Source organism: Microchirus variegatus, assembly GCF_963457635.1.
Source record: "Microchirus variegatus genome assembly, chromosome: 11".
Classification (NCBI taxonomy): Eukaryota; Metazoa; Chordata; class Actinopteri; order Pleuronectiformes; family Soleidae; genus Microchirus; species Microchirus variegatus.
Genome location: NC_139812.1, coordinates 24,096,453 through 24,121,851, shown reverse-complemented (window position 1 = coordinate 24,121,851; position 25,399 = coordinate 24,096,453). Strand labels below are relative to the sequence as shown.

Sequence of the window (25,399 nt, the reverse complement as noted above, 5' to 3'; positions counted from 1 at the left end):
CAGTGGCACCGCGCGCCGGTATCGAGAGGAAACGTTAGCAATCTTAAAAATAGGTCACCGCCCGCATGCTCTGCAGAGATAGTCGGTGCAATCTGAGCGGCCGTCACGGACGACTAAAGGCCAAGAGATTATTAGCCGCGGGGTAATATTGATTAGCTGCAGCGCAAAGGTCGAGCAGAGCAGAGCAGAGCAGAGCAGAGCAGAGCGCTTTCTACGTGTGAACGCCGCAGCGATGGAGGAGATGGGGGGTGAGGAAATGTGGTCAATTAGCAGCTTTTTAGATGTTAACCTAAAACATTCACTCAACTATGTTTTTTCATATATACACTACTGTTCAAAAAGTTTGGGCTCACTTAGAAATGTCCTTATTTTGGAAGGAAAAGCACTTTTTTTCCAACGAATATTACATTAAATGAATCAGAAATACACTCTATACATTGTTAATGTGGTAAACGACTATTCTAGCTGTAAACCAGGGTCACCCCTGATGATGATGATGATGAGTGCTTGACTTTAAGCAAATACACAACTGTTCAAAAGTTTGGGGTCACTTATGTCACTTATTTTTGAATGAATATAACATTAAAATAATCAGAAATACACTCTATACATTGTTAACCCTTTAAGGTACTACTCAACCATTTGGTCGACCACACTTTAAGTCACTGTATCTCATTGAAAAATACATCAAGCTGAACTCACTAACACTAAATTAATGAGACTTGTTGTGAATGTTGTACTTTATGAATTATGCAAACCAGGTTTATTATGAACAGACGTCTCAACCGTTTGGTAGAGGAATGTATCTGAAATACTGTAGGGTCTAATTAAAAAAAGAAATATATATATATACTGTATATTGATTGTCGTTATTGTTATCATAAGTAAATAAAACAAAATAATTCAAAAGAAATAATTTTTCCTTTGCTTTTTTTCTTTTCTTTTGTGTACCTTAAAGAGTTAATGTGGTAAACGACTATTCTAGCTGCAAACGTCTGGTTTTTAATGGAATATGTACATAGGTGTATAGAGGCTCATTTCCAGTGTTCTAATGGTACATTGTGTTTGCTAATGGCGTTAGAAGACTATTGGATGATTTTAAAACCCTCATGCAATGATGTTAGCACAGCTGAAAACAGTTTTGCCGGTTCTATGACGAAATTATTCGGAATAAAAATCATTATTTCTAATCTCGTCGATGTCTTGACTATATTTTCCATTCGTTTTGCAACTCTTTTGATGAATAAAAGTGTGACTTTTAATGGAAAACACACACAAATATGTATAGGTGATTTGTGCAGGGTCTGAAAACTGAGCTTCTTTGCTCTGTTGGCAGCTTTTTTTGGTCTCCATAAAAAATGACTCTGAACACTTCAATGCTTCAGCAGGGATTTTAACTGTAGCTGAAATATATAAGGTTGAATCATGTTCAACTCCAGTGTCATATATATATAAATAAAAGACTATAAAACTATATGGGAGCTTGAATCACGATGACTTGAGGGTCTTTACTGATGCTCCTGGTATCACCTGATATCAAACCACATTTTTCTGTTATCTTTTATTTCATCTTATTGAATTAGATTTTATGGACACACTGCTGTTTCTGGAATTTTATCTTCTATGCTACAGGCAAAAAAAAACAATACTCTCCCTGATTCACCTCGAACTGTCTGCAAGACACACACACACACACACTTTCCCAGACTCCTTACTCCTCCTTGTACTGCAATAAAAATAATTGACTTCATGTTAGTTTTAATAGTATCCATATACACAGTCAATTTCTGCTTATCTTATGTCTTAATCTCGATGCAATGGTCGCTTGCACCATGCAGCAAAAAAAGAAAGAAATGAACCCGCATTCAGGGATTCAGTCACATGAGGAAAAGCATTAATGTGCAACACACAGATCACAATGCGAGATGCAGGAACACCCTGTGTGTGAACCATGAATCCCACATCCTGCCCACAACGCTACAGCGCTATTCAATCTGAAAATGACCCATTGAGGAAAAATTGGCTCTCACTGAGTCAGCAGCGCTGACGGAAAGAGACAAAGGCTGCAGGAGCGCTGCCCCCATTCACAGCCACCGTTACTTGCATAGCGTAGGGGGTAAAAAAACACCTAAAACCACCTGTAGGGGGACGATCTGCAGCAGATCCTGCCTGTAATCACACTTCTTCTGGCAGCCATGATGTTACATTTCTGCCTCCATTTTCAATGTCCTCAAACTATAATAAGAAAAAAGTAGAAAATATGGTACCAAATTTTACAAATTTAACGTCACGTTCTATTGCAGAAGACTTAAACGAACATTTGCGACGACTAAGTTGCCAAGAAAATGTTTACGGACGTTCATTTTCCCCATTCAGCGTCGCCCCCTGGTGGCTACCGGCTATGTCCACAATACTTCTAGGGCTTTACTCTTCAGATAAGAAGAGTGAGTCCATTTTTTATATTTTTATATACAGTAAACTGAATTCTTCTTCTGTGTTTTGGCAGAAAATGATGTTACATTTCTGCCTCCTGTTGCAATGTCCTCAATCTATGATTAAAAAAAAAGTACAAAATATGGTACCTGTTGGTAGCAAATTACAAAATTAACATCATATTCTATTGAAGAAGACTTAAACTAGTATTTGCGACAACTAAGTCCCCAGGAAAAAAGTTTACCTACGTTCATTTTCCCCATTCAGCGTCGCCCCCTGGTGGCAACCTGCCATTTCCATATTACTTCCAGGGATTCACTCTTCAAATAAGAAGACTACGTCCTTTTTTTTGTATATACCATAAACTAAATTCTTCTTCTGTGTTTTGGCAGAACATGATGTTACATTTCTGCCTCCTTTTCAAATGCCCACAAACTATGATAAAAAAAAAAAAGTACAAAATATGGTACCTGTTGGTACCAATTCACAAATTTAACATCATGTTCTATTGTAGCGTTTGCGATGACCAAGTCCTCAGGAAACTGTTTACGGACGTTCATTTTCCCCATTCAGAGTCGCCCCCTGGTGGCTACCGACCATATCCATACCACTTCTAGGGCAGAAAAAAGTACAAAATATGGCTCCTATGGTCCATGTTACTTCCAGGGATTCACTCTTTAAATAAGAAGACATATGTCCATTTTTATATACAGTAAAGTGAATTCTTGCCTTTTACGATCACACTAGATCATAGTTTTCTTTATGACCGTGTTATGACATGAATGTTTAAAGGCTACATGAACTCTCCCTTACCAGAGAATCCAGTACGTATCATCCATATTAACACAAAAGTGCAGCTGGGGAAACTTAGTTTGATCTTGTTCTCTGTTTCTCATGTTAACTTGTACTAAAGGAGGGGTTTATTGGGGATAAGGGGCAGGGGGGAGTGTCCTGACAGCCACTGGGATCCGCCCCCCCACTGCTGTGATTGGCTGAGGCTGTTGTGAGTGAGTCCAGGGGAGGCCAGTAGGAAGGTGAGTGGTCTGGGAGCTTGTTAGGGGGCAGGCAGCTGTAAAAGGAAAAAAAAAAGCAGCCACTACTGCCTCTTAAAACCAAGGTGCTCCTTATTACAGCTGCAGAGTGATAGACAGAGCAGGGGAAGACAGTTCCACCACAGGCAGAGGACAGCAACTGTGCACAGGGAAAGTTACAGAATAAGCTCGTCCGACTCGTGCGACTCACCTTTCCTCGAGTGCAACTTCCCCACACACACACACACACACATACACAGATACACGTGTGGAGGTGTTGTTAGGGAGGTGAACAGCGCTGATTCTCCAGGGAAAAAAAGGGAATTAAACAGTTTTTTGTTTTTTTTTTACAAATCTGCTGCATCCACGCTCGGGAGAGAGAAAAAGGGATTACAGCTTGTAAGAGCAGCCCCACTCATTTCTTTCTTCTCTGTGCATTTTGTTGTCACTGAGTCACTTTGGAGATTTTGGATACAAAAAAAAAAAAAAAAAGAAAGTTGTTTGTCCGAGCTCAGAGAGGCATGGCACGCGGACAAAAGAGCCACAGGTGGGCATTAACCCAGGGCTCCTTCAGCTTGGCACTGGGCCTGACGCTGCTCTCCCTCTCGCTGCTCGCCGTCGCCTCGGCCGCAGACGAGTACGACTACTACAGCTGGCAGGCGGACAACTTCCACAACGGCCGCTTCTACACCAAGCAGCCGCAGTGCGTGGACATACCGGCCGACCTGCGCCTGTGCCACAACGTGGGCTACAAGAAGATGCGGCTGCCCAACCTCCTGGACCACGAGACCATGCCAGAGGTCAAGCAGCAGGCGGGGAGCTGGGTGCCCCTGCTGGCCAAGCGGTGCCACGCCGACACCCAGGTGTTCCTGTGCTCCCTGTTTGCGCCCGTGTGCCTCGACCGACCCATCTACCCGTGCCGCTCGCTGTGCGAGGCCGTGAGGGACGGCTGCGCGCCGGTGATGGAGACCTACGGCTTCCCCTGGCCGGAGATGCTGACCTGCGATAAGTTCCCCATCGATAACGACCTCTGCATCCCCATGCAGTTCACGGGGAACCACGCGACGCAGCCACCAGGTAGGGGCGGATACGAGCACGTTATATCCAGAACATAACGTTTTAGTATAGATACTAAAAATGTCAATCAACTAAATCATGGAAGCAGGTAGGACGTGTTTCTGCCAAAACTTTACATTTTATACAACCTCTAATTTAATTTTCCCGCGTTCAATAAATACAAAATATTAGGAATACTTGAGGTTGTACAGTATGCAAAGACGATTCTCCACGATGTTGACGATCTTCGCAGATCTTTCAAGGACAAAAGTACGCTAAAAGTTATATTGTGCAAATTACAAAAGAAGGAAACATCTACTACTGCTGTTGTGTTGTGTAGAGAAAACCCCACATTAACACATTCTCTACACTGCCGAAACTTGACATTTTGGACAACCTCTAATTTCATTTTCCTGAGACAAGATCACATTACAATCAGTCCAAGTTGAATAAATACAAAATATTAGGAATACTTGAGGTTGTACAGTATGCAAAGACAATTCTCCATGATTTTGCACAAAAGTACACTAAAAGTAATATTGTGCAAATTACAAAGAAGAACAAATCTACTACTGCTGTTGTGTTGTGTAGAGAAAACCCCACATTAACCGAAAACACATTTTCTACACCACACAATTCAGGACTCGTCAGTGACAGCGTGACTAAGACGGATGAGAGTTCAGAGTCAGAAAACGAGAGAGAGCTTGGAAATGGCTGCGAGGCTCGGCACTGCAATGACCACAGATAAAGCTTTTTAAAGCCAGAGACTAACCAGAGAGTGAGGGTAGGGGTCAGCGGGGAGAGGGGGGGGGGGGCAAGGAGAGGTTAGAGGGGGGGGGGGGGGGGGGGGAGTACCTGGGTTTCTGGACAGTTCAGTGTTCAGCTCCCTGTCCATTTAGACGTATATACGCCTCAGGGAGAGGCTGACGGGAGACACACAGGAGACGGAGTGTCTCCAGAGGCCAGACCACGAAGATAAATGTACTGTGATTCTTAACAAACCATAACTGCAAAGGTGACACACACACACACACACACACACACACACACACACCGTTATCAGCAGACAACCATCAACAGCTAATCAATCAATCTTACAGCCGAGTGAGCGGAGAATGTCTTAATTTAACTCATGCATGCAAACTCAAGAGAAACTGCTGCCAATAAAGCGAACAGCAAAGATAAAATAAGAAACGTGACTTCACTGAGGTTTTTAAGACAGATCTAAAGTGGGGAAAAAAAAGTTATATAATCTTTCATTTAAGACAACGAGTAAGCGGAACAAATGGACCTATGAATGGGAACTGAACGCAGACGTTGGTGTGTGTGTGTGTGTGTGTGTGTGTGTGTGTGTGTGTGTGTACTTGTACTTGCGGCAAACTGAGGACCAGTGAGGGTTTTTAACCAACAAAGTGAGGACATTTTGGCCGGTCCTCACTTTGTTTTCATTGAAATCACTTCCTGAGGTTGCGAAAACATGCTATACTCAATTTGTAAAAAAAAAAAAAAAAGAATCAAATGTTGGACGACATAGTATAATATGACGCTTTTGTCAAATTTTGGACCAAAAGTTGTTTTTTTTTTGTTTTTTTCTAATTTTGGACGACATAATATAGTATGACGTTTTTGTCAAATTTTGGACCAAAAATTTTGGGTAATTTTTTTTTTTCAAAATTTGGACGACATAGTATAGTATTACTTTTTTTTTTTTTTTTCAAATTTTTGACCAAAAATAATAATAATAAAAAAATTTAAATAAAAGTTTTCCAGCCCTTTTTGCTCTGGGGTTCCACCTGCAGACATTTTATGGTACTGCAAGTTACCTGTAGTTCTTTGTAGATGTCATTCATGAAGTAGATATTTGTAATTGTGTTGATTTATAAAGTGGAAATGCTGGTCCTCACTTTGTCTGCAACCCAGACCTCAGTATGCCGCAAGTACAAGAATGTGTGTGTGTGTGTGTGTGTGTGTGTAACTGCAGCTTCTTAAGCAGCCTCTTCACAAAAGCTGAGAGGGGGAAGAGAGGGAGTTGATGAGATACTTTTAGACAGTGGAGTGGGGGACAGTCCCCACTGTGTCCCCCGCATGATTAGCCTTTGTTGGGTCTGGCAGCAAAGCAGGCCAATTAGCTCTAGAAGGCCAATTACTGAGCTCCCGCTAATTAGTCGACATGACAGGACAAGAGAGGCAGACGGAGAGAACGGGAAAGGCCGGAGTCCGATTGTTCCGTGAGAGAGCGTGGAGAGTGGAGAGGAGTGAAAGGAGACTAAAGAGAGGCAGAGACAGTGTGTGGAAGAGGAGGAAAAAAGCTGCTTCCTGCAGCATAAAGTGTTTGCCTCTCTGATTTTAACAAGGACGGAGAAAGAAAACAGTGCATTATTCTCCTGTTCCACTTCTTACCTTTAACCATTTACTGTCATCCATTTTGTTTGAATGCTCCTTTATGTTATTATTTGATTTATTACCCTCTGCCAAGGAGGTTATGTTTTTACATTTTTTAATTACATTTCTGATGCAGTTGATGGCCCAAAGAGGAAATGATGAGATTTTGGTGGTGATCTGGATACGATTTCAGCAAATAACAATGATTAATCTTGTGACATGAGGGAGGGTACTGACACTAAAGTTTTGCAATCTTGGTGGAGGTTTGTGCTCTGTGAGTGTGTGGTTAAAGGGAAACTATGCTGGATTTGTACCCTGATGTAACAACTTCAGAATCATTGTGATGGTTAAATGTTGTCTCCTCTCCCCCTACCGCAACATCAGGGCTACTGACCCTAGCCGGTGCTTGTGATAGCATTATTTTAGAAAAATAAGTTGAAAAAAAAACGTTGTCAGAGGAAGCGAGAAATTAGAAAATAAGTTAAGATTGGACAAGGTTGTTTTTTGAACGGTGAGAAGCCACAACTTGTGTTTAGTTCATGCCAAGAGAGCGGGAGGGAGCAGAACTCAGCTGTGAGTTTAACGATACTAAAAGATAAAAGATAAAGCGGTATATGATAGGATGATAGATGGATGGATGGGTGTGTACGGTGGTGTTGTCAAAACACGTACATGTACTCCCAAATTAAACTGTAGGGGGAGCTCCACAGAGAAAGAGACTTAACAACTCAGGACGACAGGTTTTGGCCCCAAGAGGTTAAATAGCTGTTTTTAGTCAGAAGTGAAGAAGCCTCTTGGATGAGGGGTGAAAGAATCTTTAACTCAAGCAAGTCCGGTCGCCTACAGCTAAATACCAGAGATGACTATGATCTGGACGACTGAGAACCTTCACAGACGTTTGTTGGTTTGGTGCGTTAAAGAGAACGGTGGACGCTCAGTCTCATACTCGCTCACAGAAATGAAAAGGCAGCAGAAGCTGTCACTGCTTCAAACGGGCCATTGTTTGTTGATCCAATCTAATTCAATAATGACCAGAGGCAGATTACAGAAAGTGATGCAAGACGAAACCACACAGGGGGATTTTTGTGTTTGTGCTCAGAAAGAGCGGAGAGGGAAAAACACATCTTGGATTGCATTTTAAAATAATAAATCAACGTAAAAATGAATTCAGTAAAAACATTGTAGCACACAGGGTCAGGAGCTGACACTTTGTTAAAACCCGGGGATTATCAGAGATTAAGGCACTGCAAACGGGCACAAGTACAGAGTTAGGTTCACTCTGAGCTCAGACTGTGTGTGTGAGGATGATTTTAAAGGTGCATGTGTGTTTGTGTAAATACTGTATAGGAACCACAAGTCTGTAGAAATTCCACCAGGGATAAACTCTCAGAAACTGCAGATTGCAGTGTGTCAGGGAACTATGTTGGCCTTCAAGTGCAAGGAAGGATGTTGCTCTTCTTCTTTGTTTGTCGAGTAGACTTCTGTTTCAAAAGGTAACCCTAACCCTAACCCTAACCCAACGCACACTGTAGCTGGTTTGTCCATTCAGGCTCCAAAAAGATGTTTCTTCTTCTTTGTTTGTCTAGTTGTCTGTTTCAAAAGGCAACCCTAACCCTTGCTCTAACCATAGGTCTAACCCTAACCCTAGCTCTATCCCTAACTCTAACCATAGCTCTAACCCAAACCCTAGCTCTTACCCTAGCTCTAACCCTAAGTCTAACCATAGCTCTAACCCTAACCCTTACCATAGCTCTAACCCTAACCATAGCTCTAACCCTAACCATAGGTCTTACCCTAACCCTAGCTCTAACCCTAGCTCTATCCCTAACTCTAACCATAGCTCTAACCCTAACCCTTACCATAGCTCTAACCATAACCATAGGTCTTACCTTAACCCTAGCTCTAACCCTAGCTCTATCCCTAACTCTAACCATAGCTCTAACCCTAACCCTAACCATAGGTCTAACCCTAGTAACCATAGGTCTAACCCTAACCCTAGCTCTAACCCAATGAACACTGTAACTGGTTTTTCCATTCATGCTCCAGAAGGATGTCGTTTTGTTTCTTTGTTTGGTCGAGTAGACTTCTGTTTCAAAAGGCAACCCTAACCCTATCTCTGACCCTAACCCAACGCACACTGTAGCGGGTTAAAAAAAAAAATGGATAAAATAAAAAAAGAAGGCTGAAAATCCAGGTACTAAATACGGAGCAAAAAAAAAAGGCGTGTGAGGCAAAAGTCAGTGCCATCCATCAACTCCCAGCACATGGATTTAACCTTTATCAATAGTCAGCATCAGAACAAAACGTGCAGGTATAATCAGTGGAAGTAAAGGTTAATGTCATCACACATTTTAAACAGGAGAAAACAAGGTGTGGACGATGTTATGAGTGTAAGTTACAGCACTGTCAGGTCCCCAGCAGCACAATGGACACTTCTCATGTGGCCCTGGCAGCTATATGAAAGGGAAAAGGCCATGGTAGACTGCCTGGACCCTTATTCCCTCCTCTTCTGTACAGGGTTCCTACGGATGCCAGGAGTGGAGCTGTGTGTTCGGGGCCCTGGGAGGCCGTCCCCCTGTGGGCCTTGTTTAACTCCTCTATCTGCCTGCATGCCGCGTTTAAACAGATGTTAGTCGCATTTCGTCTTCAGGCACGGCGCCATTTTATGTCGCAAGTGTTGCTGGCTCATAACTTTAAGGGCCCAACTTAGGCGTGATGACACAGCGACCACGAGCATAACACAAAAACTGTGTGACGCTAAGTGCTGCAGGGGACAAGGAGAAGACAGGGCAGGGATCGCGTGACAATACTGCGACGTCTTTTGATCTTTAGTGACGGAGAACAGTAGCTTTATACATACTGTCACCAAGATGTCCTCCCAACTGTAGAACCGAGAAGGTGTCTTTGATGTCATGTGATATTAAAGGTGCATTATGTTATAAATCTAAAGCAACTGGCCATAAAATGCACCTAATATGTCACAGAGACTCAGGAATAATGTTCATAAAACACACCGAACTCACCAACAACAACAGTACAGTTGAAAAAATATATATTTTGCAGACTGTAAATCATGTTTATGTTTTGAAATCACGTTTTGGCATGTGGCGCCACCGACAGACGTCTACCAATCATTGCAGTCAGTAGAGTCTCAACTGCAGAGCAACCACCTTTGAAGGTGCCATATGTAAGAATGTGGCCAAAAACGGTTACTACATTCAAATTCAAAATACGGAGGTCTTTTAGGTTCCGTTTTCTGACTTGGTTGCTCGGCAGCTGAGACTCTACTGACTGCAATAATTGGTAGATGGCGGAAACTGGGGTTAATCGCATAAACTCGAAGCTTCTGCCTCTCTCACAGAAACATGGAGAGGATCACGAGGAGCTGACAGACTTCATTAGCGCTCTTCAAACGTAGCAGATCATTTGTTTCACACTGCAGCTTTAAAAGACGGGACGACAGAGGAGAGAGAAAACGGGAAGACAAATGACAAACAGATACTTCAGGGGTCAGAGGCTGACATGGAGAGAATGTTCTTGACCTCGGCCGAGTCCGTTTAAATAGCTGGAATCTCGCCACACGTCACTTCCACTCTGGCTCACAGTTCTGAGGATTAACAGCGAGACTTTCCAACAGTCGACCACCTCCCTTCTGCCCAAACCGCTCCCATCCGTCTCTTCTACTCTTATCCAAAACGTCCTCGTCCTCAAACAATATTAGGAAATTCTTCACTGTGATTGGCAACACTAATGTTTCTGCTAGTGCTGGGCACGTTAACGACGCCTAAAGGCCACATTATAATTCTCCGACTGCGTAACCAGGGAGACCCCTCGAGCCTTCATACTTTTCTGCGTCGTGGTGACGGATACGCACTGCAATTTCCTGCCCGATCAGTAGGGGTCGCTACGCAAGGTTGTTGTGCTTTTGGCTACAGTGAGCAATGGCGTCCGAGAGACAAAGACTGTTGTTGTTGTTGAAACAGTTGCCGTTTCTCACTTTTCTGTGTCACGGAACGCAGTTTTAAGATAATTAGAGGCGAGAAATCGGCCATTTAGAGTCTAAACATGTGGTTTGTGTATTCAGATATGACGTATTTATAGTTTGGCAGCGACTTTGTCGACGGTGATCAGCTCCGCCTCTGTGGACGCTCAGTGCGCACTGTGAGCCGGCACAGAGCAGCGTTATCTCGGCCTGTCCTGAGGACCAATCGCAGATCTTGCCGACTCCGTTGTCCCTTGACGGAGTGACGGCACCAGAGTCAAGGCGCCGTTTTCCAGTTAGCTCCGTTAGCTCCTTTAGCGCCGTTAGCGCGCCTACAGTCGAACTGGAACAGTCTGTTTATAAAACGAAAAGAGCAGCGCTACAAATAACCAGCGTACCTGTGTAACTGCGTATGTGTGCCTCTGTTTTTAAAGTTTAGCGTTACTTTAGAGTCTCATTTTAACAATCCGGAGTCACGTAAACATGACATACGTTAACTTTAACGCCGTTGACGTGCCCAGCGCTAGTTTCTGTTGACGCAAATGCAGTGCACACAAAGGGTGGTCAAGTTCAAAGTCAAGACAAGAACATTAATGCGAGGTCAGAAACATGACAGCGACACAGGCCTGAGAGTGATGAGGGCCTGAAGTCGTCGCTTAATTGATTTCTCAGCAGCATCCAAGCTGCGGTATTTTTTTTTTTTTCTTCACTCCAGGCTATAAGCTGAGTTTCGCGAAGGGACCACTCTGGGCCCCCCGCCAACAACATAACATAACATACCACCCCTGTGAAACCAGAGTGAATTCCTGCGTTGACACGATGGCTTCGAGGCGATCGTTCAAAATAGACAAATCCAGAGAAGTTCTGGCGTCTCTCAATCCGTGTGTGTGTGTGTGTGTGTGTGTGTGTGTGTTTCCATGCTCCTGCTCCAGTCGTCATGTCAGCACCACACAATCACAGGCCCTGACCCTGTTAGGCCTCGTAGGTCCTCCTGCATGTCCTCAAAGGAGAAAACTGGCAGTGACTCGACAAGAACATGGTTCAACTCCACACCATACATACATACATACATACATATATATATATATACGCTCAGCTGTGGTAATGGGGGTTCACCTCCCCGTGACCTCGAGTGGCGAAGCATGCTGAACTTTGACCCCCCCCCCCCCCATTCTCATTATCTGCCCAGACATAGAGGTTTGGGCCGGGGTGATAACCTTTGAACCCCTGACTTTTAACCCAGGAGCTAGAGGAGAGTCCTGTGAGTGTGTCAGTTAATGTGACACACAGAGTTGTTGTTTTTTGCTGCTGTATAGGTGTAGATGGTGTCGGGACATGTTTACACGACTCCTCCCCCCCCATGACCTTGTTTATACCTTGCTCTCTCAGTCTCAGTCGGGCCTTAAGCTATGTTATGTTACGTGGAGACTGATATTTGATGTGTGCTGTACGACCACTTCCTCTGGGATTACACAGGGTTTAAAAAATACTTGTCATAACATTTTTATATTGAAGAGCCTTTGGAAAAATGCAATTTAGCATGAAGCAGAGGTGGATGCTGAGATGCTGAAGAGACTGAGGACATAAGTAAATGTCAGTGTAATTGACCATACGTTAAAACACTTTTCAATGTTTTTACACTTTGGGATGACAGGGATTGCAGTTGGTTTGAAATGATTATGTTAACGTTTGATTTTAAATATGACTTTTCTTCAGATTTTAATTTTAGTTCATTAATCCTTGTCGTAAGAATCGTAGTTGCAGAAAATGTTTTAAACGGGGGCGTCAAGAGGTTAAATTATTTACCCTAGTGTCTGAATATCAAACCCAAAACAAAGAGACATTAAAAACATAGTATGTTTAAAAGTCCAGGCCAGGGTGTAAGAATTAGTGACGTCTTGTGGTGAAACTGCAGATTGCAGTGTGTCAGGGAACTGTGTTGGCCTTCACATGCAAGGAAGGATGTTGTTGTTCTTCTTTGTTTGTCTATTAGGCCTCTGTTTCAAAAGGAAACCCTAACCCAACACACACTGTAGCTGGTTTGTCCATTCAGGCTCCAAAAAGATGTTCCTTCTTCTTTGTTTGTCTAGTTGTCTGCTTCAAAAGGCAACCCTAACCCTAGCTCTAACCCTAACCCTAGCTCTAACTTTAACCCAACGCACACTGTAGCGGGTTTGTCCTTTCAGGCTCCTAAAAGATGTTGTTGTTCTTTGTTTGTCGAGTAGACTTCTGTTTCAAAAGGCAACCCTAACCCTAGCTCTAACCCTAACCCAATGCACACTGTAGCAGGTTTTTCCATTCAGGCTCCTAAAAGATGTTGTTCTTTGTTTGTTGCGTAGACCTCTGTTTCAAAAGGCAACCCTTACCCTAACCCGAGCTCTAACCCAACGCACACTGTAGCTGTTTTTTTCATACAGGTTCCTGAAGGATGTTGTTCTTTGTTTTTCGAGTAGACTTCACTTTCAAAAGTCAACTCTTACCCAAACCCTAGTAGACTTCTGTTTCCAAAGGCAACCTTAACCCTTACCCAACGCACTCTGTAGCCGTTTTTTTCATTCAGGTTCCTGATGGCTGTTGTTCTTTGTTTGTTTAGTAGACTTCTGTTTCAAAAGGCAACCCTAACCCAACGCACTCTGTAGCCGTTTTTTTCATTCAGGTTGCTGAAGGATGTTGTTCTTTATTTGTCGAGTAGACTTTTATTTCAAAAGGCAACCCTAACCCTAACTCTAACTCTAACACAACGCACACTGTAGCTGGTTTTTCCATTGAGGCTCCTGTAGAAATATGGCAGCACATGATGGTGCACCTCCTTAAACAAGGCCCTTAACCAAAACCAAATGATTATTACTTTAAAGCTACTATGGCTAGTATAGTCAGTTTCTGTCAATAAACCCCGCCCTAAATGTCACACAGAGGACCTTTTCAGTATTTATTTATCATCATTCATGTGACTTATACACAATATAATTGCCTATCTCGTGTTTTCCAGATACCCTGAAACCCTTATTTATGCACACTTTTGAGCAGCCAGCCCCCATACATTTTTTTTCAGTTAAAAATAAATTGAACTTGTTGCTGTTTCACAATGTGTGGTTGCTGTGCGGCCTAAACGCCGGCCCTGTCTGTTTACTGAATCACTTTTCACCCTGTCCGGCTGCTGCTGCTGCTGCTGCTGCTGCTGCTGCTGCTGCAGCGTTTACCTTGACCACGCCTGCACCACCAAAATATACAACAGCCAGAATAAAAACATTTTCCCCGGGTGTAATTGCAGGGCAAACATCAGTCAGCCCTGCTGGACTCTATATATTCACTCCGCAGCAAATCATCCCTGACAAGTCGAGGGGGCTGCAAATAAGTGCCTGACAAGTGGTCAGGGCTTAGCGATTTCATACCGACACAGGCGCGCGGGGGATTTGCCGACTGTACAGTACTTGACTACAAAAAAAAAGACCTCAACTTAGCCGTTAGATATTCACTAATCTGGTTTTAGAAGTGCTTCAGTGGAGTAATGACTTTTTCTTTCCCCCCCCCGCAGTGTCGAAGGTGTGCCCTCCATGTGACAACGAGATGAAAGCAGACAACATCATGGAGCATTACTGCGCGAGTGACTTTGGTGAGTATATAGTTACAGGATTATAGAGTTAAAGGGATAGTTCGGAATTTTGGACATAAGACCTATTTTCCAACCCAGCCGGTGTGATGGAGACGTCTGGAGATGTTTTCAAGAAATTTCATTCAGTTCTTCTAGTTGCCGAGCTCGCCGGTGCTATGGCTAGCGCAAGTAAATGGTACACGTTAGCATTGGCATTATAATACCGACTCCACAGTGCACCCGAGGCAAATTAATTGCAACAGCAGACTATCAATGTACATATCTGTGTTGATGGAATAATATTTGAAACAATCGCATTGCATGAATCATCTATTTTGAGGGACTATTTCTCAGCAGCAGCGGAATCAGTCCGCCGCTGCCATAGCCTAACAGTAAGTATGACGCGCTGCTGCTGCTGCTGCTGAGACATAAATCCTTCTAATTGCAAAGTTGGTTTTATTTCAAACATTCTATCAACACAGATATGTACATCAATAGTCTGCCGTGACAATTGATTTGCCTCTGGTGCACTGTGGAGTCGGTAAGAGTGTCTTTAATGCCAATGCTAACGTGTACCATTGACTTGCGCTAGCCATAGCATCAGCGAACTCGGCAACTGGAAGAACTGAATGAAATTTCTTGAAAACGTCTCCATCACACCAGCTGAGTTGGAAAATAGGTCTTATGTCCAAAATTCTGAACTATCCCTTCAGAGCTGACGTAGGCAACTTCCAAAGGATCTAATAAACTGAAATAAACTGAAAAAGCTGAATATCTGAGGTTTTTGGAAGCATTGATTGACCATTATTTTATTGACCAAACTAATCAGTCGTCGAGAAAATGATCCAAATATCATTAGTCGTCTCAGCTGCAGTTTCACTCAAAAGTTTTTGTTTTCCTTTCATCGAACCACGTACAGCACATTGATGAACCGTTTTTATGGCTAAAGACACGAGGCATTTCATTTTCCCCTCTTATAATAAAGCTTCAAATCCCCCATTGTCCATTTAACACCATTCTCCCCAGACTTTCCACGTACACAACGCCAGACGAGAATAATTACTCCGTGAACTTCTGCTCGTGTGGACTCTTTTTGGCCCGTCGCGGCAGCTCAGACGTTTGCCGCCACAGTCGTCAGAGCCGTTGACATCCTCGCTCTATGTTCCGAGCGCCGCGTATTACATTTTAACGTGGTTATTAATCCCAAACGCAGAATCGCCCGATGCAACACATACGACAACAGAAATCCATCACTGTGCACATTGCTCACAGTGTGTCTGGGCCACAGCCAAACCATAGACTCATCCCTTTATAATTACTCACGACTTTGTTTGATAAATTGCTCGATTGCACGTCTCAATCTTTTAACATGAGGGTGTTTTTTTTTATCCGCGGATATAAAAAGCAACACACTTTTTTTCCTCTTTTCATTAGAGTGAATTACATGATTACACTCGAAGTCAGATATCCAGACATGTTATTGGAGGATGAGTTGAGAAGTCGAGATAACCGTGACATATGTATCTGGAGATCAAGGCAAGAATGACTCACCACTGCTACCCTACGCAGGCCCGGATAGCTGATTACAGTTTGATCTCACGCCTCGTGAATGCCGTTACCGATTCATCTTCGGACGCTCTTTAGTTTCACACCACTTTTCTTTGACGTACCATCGTGCAGCAATGGTAAAAAACCAAGGGAGGGTTCTCGATTTAGCTCAAAGCAAATCTGCCGTACCTCAAAATGACAGCGCTCATCTCCCACCTTCTCTTCTCATCATGCATTACCTGCAAAAAACCTTCCTATCGTTGCTGAACATTCACCGCACCATGAATGCATTCATTCACAAGTGCACCCACGTTAGCACGCAACTGCAGCACAGGAACACATGTCCTCAGTGAAGGAATCAGGATGCACTAAAGGCAAATCAACACACACACACACACACATTCCTTCTTTAACATGCTATCACTTCACATGTACTGTACACATATCAGAGTGTTTATGCAACTGCAGACAAGCAGGCGAGATGTTGTGAAATTGGCACTCATCCAGCAGACTTGGGTACATACTAGCGATGTTTCATGCTGACCCTGCACCAAATGTTCACCCCCCTGAGAATTCCACTCGTCATTGCTTGAAAGTTCAATTTGAATCCTTCAAAAAACAGATACACGTCTTGATTTGGGTTGATAAACCTAATTTTGTTGAAATCACAGAGGTTTTCTGTTCTGCGCTTGTCCTCTAAGACAAACGGTATCCACAAATTTGACTCATTTGAGTCAAGATCGCGTTATTTAAGACTTAAAAACCAAAACCAACCAAACCATATCGCCATTTCTACATTAAAACACATCTAAAATGGTTAGGCTAATGTTATATGTCATTCGTTTTGGTTTAATATAATCCATATACACACAGCCTCTCTGGTCCGGCAAATATTTCACAATAAAAGTGTCTCAACATGATCTTCAGTAGCAAGTGGAGGGAGCTGGGAGTCGATCGGCTAAGGCTACGTTTACGCTAGTGTAAATAAGCTGTCGAGAGCCATCGTAACTACGCCAAGCCTGTAGGCGGCAGTGTAGGAAGAAGGAGAAAGCCGTACGAGCCAATCAGAATTCTCATCAACAACAACAACGACTGACCTCAATGTATGCTCCTCTACGTAATATAGGAGCTGTATTTGCAAATGCAAACGTAAAAATGATCACAAACAAATGTAAAAAGGTCGCATTTATGGAGCATAGATTGCCTAAAACTCTGTTTTTCTCCATTCATACAAAATCTCCACTTTTGCCGGAGTTTTTAGAATCGTTTTCAGAGGCAAAATCGACGTTTGTGTGTAAACGAAAGGCACAAACGCAGGGGGAAAGTCTCCAAAAATACCCGTGCAAGGGTAAACATAGCCTAATTATTGTGTGGCATAGGCAACTTTACAAAAAAGTGCTTCAAGAAAAGACCAAGTGGATCTTCGTCCATACTGAGGATTTGACACTTGAGACAATAAGTCAAAGCTAAATCCTCTGCTGTAACTCCATAAATGCCTTTTTCACTGCTTATAGGTTTTCCCCAAGTCAGACATACACACATACTGTACATACAGGGTGTATTTTTGCATTTGTATGCTGGGTGACGAGGTTAATCGATGATATAGAGAGGCTTAAAATAGCTCCTTCTCTCACTGGCACAGCACAATGTCTCAGCTGCTCAACGCAGAGGAAACAACGGAAGGACAATGACACGTGAACAGTTTTCTGAGTATAAATGTGTGTGTGTGTGCTTCTCTTCGTTCATCCTCAGCCCTCAAGATGAAGATTAAGGAGGTGAAGAAGGAGAAGGGAGACCGCAAGCTGATCGCCGCCCAGAAGAAGAAGCGCGTGCTGAAGCAGGGCATGCTGAGGAAGAAGGACCTGAAGAAGCTGACGCTGTACATCAAGAACGGCGCCAACTGCCCGTGCGCGCAGCTCGACAGCCTCAACTCCAACTTCCTCATCATGGGCCGCAAAGTGGACCAGCAGCTGCTGCTCATGTCCATTCACAAGTGGGACAAGAAGAGCAAGGAGCTCAAGTTTGCCGTCAAGTACATGAAGTCCCACCAGTGTCCCACCTACCACACCGTCTTCCAGTGACACCTTCACACTCCATTAAATCATTCTTCTTCTTCTTCTTCTTTTTCCCACTTATGCATTCCCCCCCTAAAAACCCCAGCAGAGATATTAACGTTGGAGAAGCTATGATGTGTCCCCACGTTTATAAGAATCAGGAAGAAAAAAGAAACATACAGAGTAGGGTCCTCCTTTCCTTTATAGCAGATCCAATCATTTGTGTCTATCGTACATCTTTATCAATACAAGCACAACCGCAGCATCTCTAGAGGTAGGAAAAATAAAAAATTTGAGGTAACTATTGGAAAGACAGGTTTGATTGTAGGCAATGAGACAAACATGGAGAAGCTGAGAAGAGAAGACAGGGTTTGTTTCTGTCAAAGCAGAGATGATCCACTTTCAAACTGCATGATTTAATAAATGTAAAAGTAGGTGATTCAGAACAATAATAGATCATAAGAAAACTGGCTTTTTTCCCCTTTTATTCCTGCTGGGAAAGAAAGAAAGAAAGAAAGAAAGACGACGACGACGGATAGAAACGAGAAAGACTGGATGATGCTTTCACTGACTTTGTACAGCACCGTTTTTTTTTTGTTGCTTTTGTGGCCTGAAAGAGGGTAACTTGAATTTTTTTTTTTTGTATTTTGAAGTGGCGAGAGAAGGAGGTCGTGGCCGAGAAGACGTCTTCCTTAAAACAAGTTGAAAATACAAACGGATGAAAGAGAGAGAGAGAGAGAAAGAGACTCTGGACAGAAACCAACAGTGTTGGGATGAGAAGTCTCTGGTCTTCACTATTTTGTTCCACTATCACTCTCTTCAAATGTCTCCTGTTTTTGTACTTAGATTTATTTTTTGTTGTTGTTGTTGTTGTTTATTTACTTCAGTTAAACTTTTATGGTATGAAAACAGAAATCATACATGCATACATACATAACACCTAAATTCATTATTGCCATAGAAATAAATAAATAAAGAAAAAGAAAAAGAAAATTTGACTTTCTCTAATCAGTTAACCTGTAAGTAGATTTGTTACTTGAATGCATCTTTGTTTCACAAGAAAGTAAATGAATAAAATATATTTGAAATTTTTTATTAAGAAACGCCTCCTTTGAAATGTGTGATTTTTCTGTAGGATTTCAACACAACATTCAATTTGCCACTTTTGAAGGACTAAACTGTTGTTGTTTTTAAAATCATTATTAGTTACATTCAGGTGCAAAATGTGCACAATTTCACACTGAAATGTGATGTTTTTGCTACTTCCCATATCCACAGTGGACTCTCAGTTTTACACACAGCCTGGGCCTATAAAAACACTCGTATTTCGTGTTGGAGTTAGCGCTGATGGAGAGAGACAGGAGGCTGCAATGAAACTGACAAAGCTTTACCGAAACCACCCAGAGCTTAATCGACACAGGGACACAGACATAATCTTTACTCAAGACGGATCAATTTGTGACACTGCACAACGTCTGTCCCAGGAAGTGGAGACGCCTTCCAAGTGTTAACGCCAGTAGACTGATGACCAATTTCCTGTATGGAGATAAGGCATACACTGTGTCTCCAGGCTGGGGTAATGGAAGACACATAAGGGGGACAGACTTCACATCCTACTTTATGCACAATAAACGCGTATCACTGAGATACGAGAATGGCTCATTGGACAGGGGTAATCACAGGGTAGAGTTTAGATTTTCTACCCGAGCCCGATATTTCTCACCACTATCCTTGGGCCGCTTCGGGTCGGTCCCTTGATCGAGCATTTGTGCTTTTTCTCCCTCGTCGTGTTCGCGCGGTATGGTTACATCGTATTTCTGTGACGAAGCGTATCGTCATTAGCAACATATGCGTTTGTGGAAGCGGATCACGGCGGCTCTGTTATTGTTGTAAATTAGACTGTGGCAGCAGGAACAACAAGCTCCCACTGTGGGGAGGACGTGGACGTACGGCTCGGGTCGGGTCGGGCTTGATTTTTTGGGCCCAATCTAAGTTCTACAGATCCTTGAAATCTTTGAAAAAGTTTGTGAATCACGCTAAAATCACTGAAATATGCGTGAATATTTGCAAGAAAGATGATGTGACCTGACGCCACCTACTGTTCCACGTGCCCTGAGTTGCTCGATGTATGTAGACTAGGGCCTGCACGAGTCATATTTACTACCGCCATTGACGTGGGATTCCACGCAGAACAATGAGCGAGTAAAGTTGAGCAAGCGAGACAGTAAATGACGATGTGATGCATGGGAAAATGCAAATTCCAAGATATCTGGCAAATTACAAAGACCGGCTTTGACCGAGATCTCAAGGACGATCTAAACTGTGTCACAAGATTTCAATCTGAGCCGTGTCAGCACAGTCGGTTCCTCAATTTGAGGGAATTTGTCCTCCATGGATCGTCCTTGGAAAGTCCTCGAATTGGATGTCAACCAAGGTGTGGGCGGGAACCCTGTTTTCAGAACTCTTACGCTTTGAGTGTTTTTTTTTAAAAGCTTAGAGGGAAGTGATGAGCAGTTTTCATAAAGCTGGGAGAAACTTGGCCGGGTATCAGAGACAGCCATCAGCACCTCCTCAAAGGTCACTTAATGTGGTTAATAAGGGCTTGATGAGGGACCTGTGACACACACACACACACACATACAGTTCAATCAAACTATAACACTAACTGATTAACAGAGTAATAGCAGCACAGGCTCCAACACACAAACTGTAGGAGAAAGAGGACATTGTCCGTTTTTTTATTGCAGTGGGCTGATAATTATAGCACCTTTGAATAACACACACACACAGGTTCACATAGCCATCCTTTTAAAGACTCTCCCACGGACTTTAGCCATCAATTTGGACAACCCTAACCCTAATATCTAACCAAAACCATGACCTAACCACAATTGGACGACCGGTCCTTGCAAAGTCGATGCTTGAATGTCAGAAAATGTCCTTAAAGAGGTAAGAAATACAAGAGAACACCGTATCCAGGTGTACTATCTTCCCACAATTCTACGATCCAACTTCCTCTAATCTCTAAATTTACCAGATTTACCATCATTTCTCTTGACAAAACCCAGAGATATGCGTGTGTGTGTGTGTGTGTGTGTGTGATCAAATTACATTTGGGAAAAAATGAGCTAATAAAAGCTGAATGTGGACACGGTAAATCAGGTTTACAAGTATTCGCTTTATGTACCTAGACTTGAAACAAGCGGCTCAGAAACGGCAGATCTCCTCCAGTGATCTTAAATCAATCAAATCAACGTGGTTTTATTTGATTTCTTTACAATTTATGAACAATAAAAGAACAAACACACACACACACAGAGCCCCACTGTTCTGTATCAGATGTTGTAATTTTAGTGTCGTTTTCCGGATGGATGGAGAGAATAGTTTAGAGGAAAAATGTTAGTCTGGAAGGAAGCCCCCTCCTTCTTGGCAAATGGCAAAAAAAAAAAGAAGAAAATCCTGACATTTACTGCTGAAGTTATCGTGCACTGGCAACAAACTACGCTTTCTTCAAAGCAGAATTAGTTAAGGTTATGGCTAATGGAAATTGTTACAAGTTTGTTCCTGGAAACGACGGCAGCTTGAAAACATAACTTTATTACTCTCTGGATGATGTTCCTTTATCAGGACCAGTTGGAATAAAGTCATCGTTCGATCCGACACAGACTCTGACACTGACACGCACACACAGACCCACATTCACGTGAATCAGATTGGACTTGGGGCCAATTCCAATTCCTATCTTAACCCTCGAGCTCAACCCTTAATCTTAACTGGCCCTCAAAACCAAGTGTTGAGGGTTATTTTGTCACTTAGAAATGGGACACCCCCCTTAAATGCAGATACGTCTTCAGACTGTAGGGGGCAGCATAACGCGAAAGCTGCGTCCAGTCTGTCAACTCCAAAAAAGAAGAAGAAGAAGAACACATTTACGTCAGGATTATTTATTACGATCCGTTTGTCAGTCAAGTTATTAGGTTGTCAGTTAGTTATAAGATGATACTCATACAAATACCACAACCACGGACATATTCAGCTGACAGTTACCACACACCACGACTTATTGAAAAGTAAACCATAGCAAACCATCGCTTGTCCGCACCGGCCGGCTATTGACAAAAGATCGTAAAAAAATAAAAAATAAATGTTACGCAACAATGACGTCAGTAATCCATAATATGGGCCTAAACTAAGATAATACAATGGTTTTCATCATTTTTATATCTCTATTAACAAAGAAAATACTTCATTTGTAGCGTACTCGTTATGATGCTTTCGGCGCCATCTTTGTTATGGCAAAGCACGCAATGCATTCTGGGTAGCCCTTGCTCCCAAGGGTGGTCTCGGGAAAATCTCAATATTGAGGGCGATACAGCCCTTAAACTTGCCCCTCAACTTAATTTTTCTGAGAATCAGGACAGCACTTGCACTAGAGGGAGCGCACATTTTTGAGATTGAGGGTTAAGCAAGGAATTGGAATTCACCCTTCGTCTAACTTTTAACAAGAAAGAGAGCATTATATGAGATCCTGGAGAGTCAGGAGAATTTCTATGAGTCGCCCTTTCTCTCTCTCTCTCTCTCTCTCTCTCTCTCTCTCTCTCTAGTATCCACCACACAAGGTGCCGTTAAGGCAACATTAGAAACTAAGCCAACTTCCTTCTGGTCTGAACCTCGAGACCACCTGTCTGCAGGAAGCCAGAGCAGCAAGAGTCGAACATTCATTTACAAGAAGAGTGAGAGCGAGGAGAGAAGCTGGAAACAGCGGCACACGGACACACACGGACTGGACTGACTCTGAGCCTTGGCCTGCCTCACGCAGTCAAACGCATTAAAGATGTTGGCGTGTGTGTGTGTGGGTATTTGTATTTGTTATGTTTTTAGGACCTTTTTCTGGCATAAACGCGGCCCTCGTCAGGACCAGTAGTCACCGTGGAGACCAAAAACCTGGTCTTAATGAGGCAGAAGCTCATCTTAGGGGAACTGGTTAAGTGTGGGAGGAATCATCCATGTTGTGGGTAACTCTAAAACCGCAGTGCATGACCTCTAAATATAAATAAATGTCCGTTTCATTCACGTCACTCACTGTCAAATCAGCTCCATGCGACTCTATGTGTGTGTGTGTGTTTTTCTTAGCGTAGCGGTAGCGCTAAGATGCTAGTGAAGCGAGATGGCTTCACAGACACAGAGAGGAAGTGTCATCCGTGAAAAGCTCCAGAAGTGAATTCTACCGCAAAGAAAACTCCGCCGATCGGCAGTTGCCTCTCGCCTCCACCCGCCCCTGCACTGCTGGTGTATACACACAAATGCTCCCTCGGTTTAGATCTGTTTGCGTTGCTTTTCAGAGCCCGTTTTCGGATAGATGAAATCTTCCAGGTGACGCTGCAGTTCCAAAAGAATTCAATTTAAACAAAGTTCTATGGGAAAATTTGCCTACTACTAACCCTACTACTAAAGGTCTTGCTAGTTTTGCGTTTTTTAAGACACAGACAACAAAGTATGAGACACATGGAGTGGACATCGGTGTTGATTGACAGCTAGTATCGTCCAATAGGAGCCTAGTTGCAGCCGGTGATGACTCTAAACTTCAAAATAAGAGCTCAGGTGCCTGTAGTTCACTTCACAACCTGATCCAACCAAAGCTGAGCCACTGAATTATCGCATTATTATTTTTGCACATTATTTTTAAACTTACCATTCACCAAAGTGTGTGGAAACAAAGTAACAAATGACACTGAAACTGTAGCCTTTCTTCTTCTTTGGCAACACTCAGTGTCTCACACTGACTCAGCAGCACAATGACCCTGTGACAATGACATTCAAAGCCTGTCAGCCAGCCTGTTGCACCAGGGTGATGAGATTAGATTAAGGGAAGAAGGGGGAAGAAAAAAAAAAATCACACACTCTGACCTGGCGAAAAAAGAGGGCAGGGGGACAGAAGCAGTGGAGAGGGGAGGAGGCGGGAGAAGAAGAAAGTGGATAAGAAAACACCCACGCTGTTCTCCAGGGACTCTGGCTCTCGGAAACAATCACATTGGCCTCAGAGTCGCCTCTGCAGTGGAAAATGAATAAATTAGCAGGTGGAGTAGAAGGCCTCCCGTGGGCCATCTGTGAACGCCATCAGCCAGGTCCCAAACCTGCCGTTTCCCAATTGAACCAACATGTCAGCGCGGAGATTTACAGCCGCACGGAAAGCATAGACACACACACACACACAAGCAGCGACGCCCTCACACAGACACACAAACATCAAAGAGGACTCACTCAGAAGTGAAGCCAAACCATGCTGAAAAACAGAAATAATATGTCTGGAAAGACGAGCGTCGGCCAATCAATAAATCTGTTTCCTTGGCGACCTGTTGACCTCGCCCTCTCTTTACCCTTTTTGTGAGGCAACACAACAGCACAGGTCAAGGTCAGGCAGGGATGAGCAGAAGGTCAGATGTGTGTTGTGTGATGACGGTGCTAATGTGTGTGTGGCCAAGCAGGCTAATAAAAACCATGCCCTCCGTCAAAGAGAGTTAGCAGGCTACATGTTTTCGGGAGTCAGGTCGCAACCTCTGAACCTCCCGTCAGACCCCGAGAGACGAAACAGTGGACGAGTGAGGTCAGGTGGGACCGAAGCGTCCGCTAATTGACATAATCTCCCATCTTCTGCTCGTCAGTTTCTTTTCAAACAGACGGTGGTTGAGGGAAGGTTGTGTTTGGGTGGCATTCTACTATTGTAGAGTTAGAAAGGTCCCCGTTTTCGTGTGTATCTGCGCCATTACCTCATTTCTGAAGCCCTGAAGGTTCTAAACAAACAGTTCAGCCACTGCTGAGAACGCTGTGTTGTATTGTAATCTCTGGCTCAGCGAGATTCCTGAAAAAACCCGGTCCGGTTACGTAAACAGCGGATCCTCCTGGTCCAGACACTAGTCCGGGCACATCCGGTTGCGTACATTGAACCGCAGAAAAAGAATAACGTCCGTTGTGGAGGTGTTTCACTTGCAAGAGTGTCTTCTGACTCCGGGTCAAAGTCGGGACTGCAGTGGGGAGTCGTGAAGAAGCTATTTTTAAACGTTGTTAAAACAATGTTTTGATAATGAGTAGCAGTGCATCCACCGTTCCAGAGGGGGGAGCTGTGCTTCTGAGAGCTGGTGTGCTAATTACGTCACTTCCAGGTATTGGCCAATCACAAGACAGTTGGGAAAGCCCTCGCTGGCTGGCCAATCAACACAGTTCTGTCTTCTGGGGGTGAGATTTCAGTCTGAAACAGCGCGGCTGACGAGAGCTTCAGTGAGGAGAGATTTCTATCGGTTCGTTTATAGCAACTTGGAGGTTT

The 25,399-nt window shown here is 43.3% G+C and overlaps 1 protein-coding gene across 1 annotated transcript; it reads left to right on the top strand.

Moving 5' to 3' along the window:
* Positions 1-3,985: 3,985 nt before the first annotated feature.
* On the top strand, positions 3,986-18,105 carry sfrp5 (secreted frizzled-related protein 5; the record flags this gene model as incomplete). Its single annotated transcript, XM_083897848.1, has 3 exons — positions 3,986-4,541; positions 14,420-14,497; positions 17,777-18,105. The coding sequence occupies 3 exons, from the start codon at positions 3,986-3,988 to the stop codon at positions 18,103-18,105; spliced, it is 963 nt and encodes a 320-aa protein (XP_083753974.1).
* Positions 18,106-25,399: the final 7,294 nt, after the last annotated feature.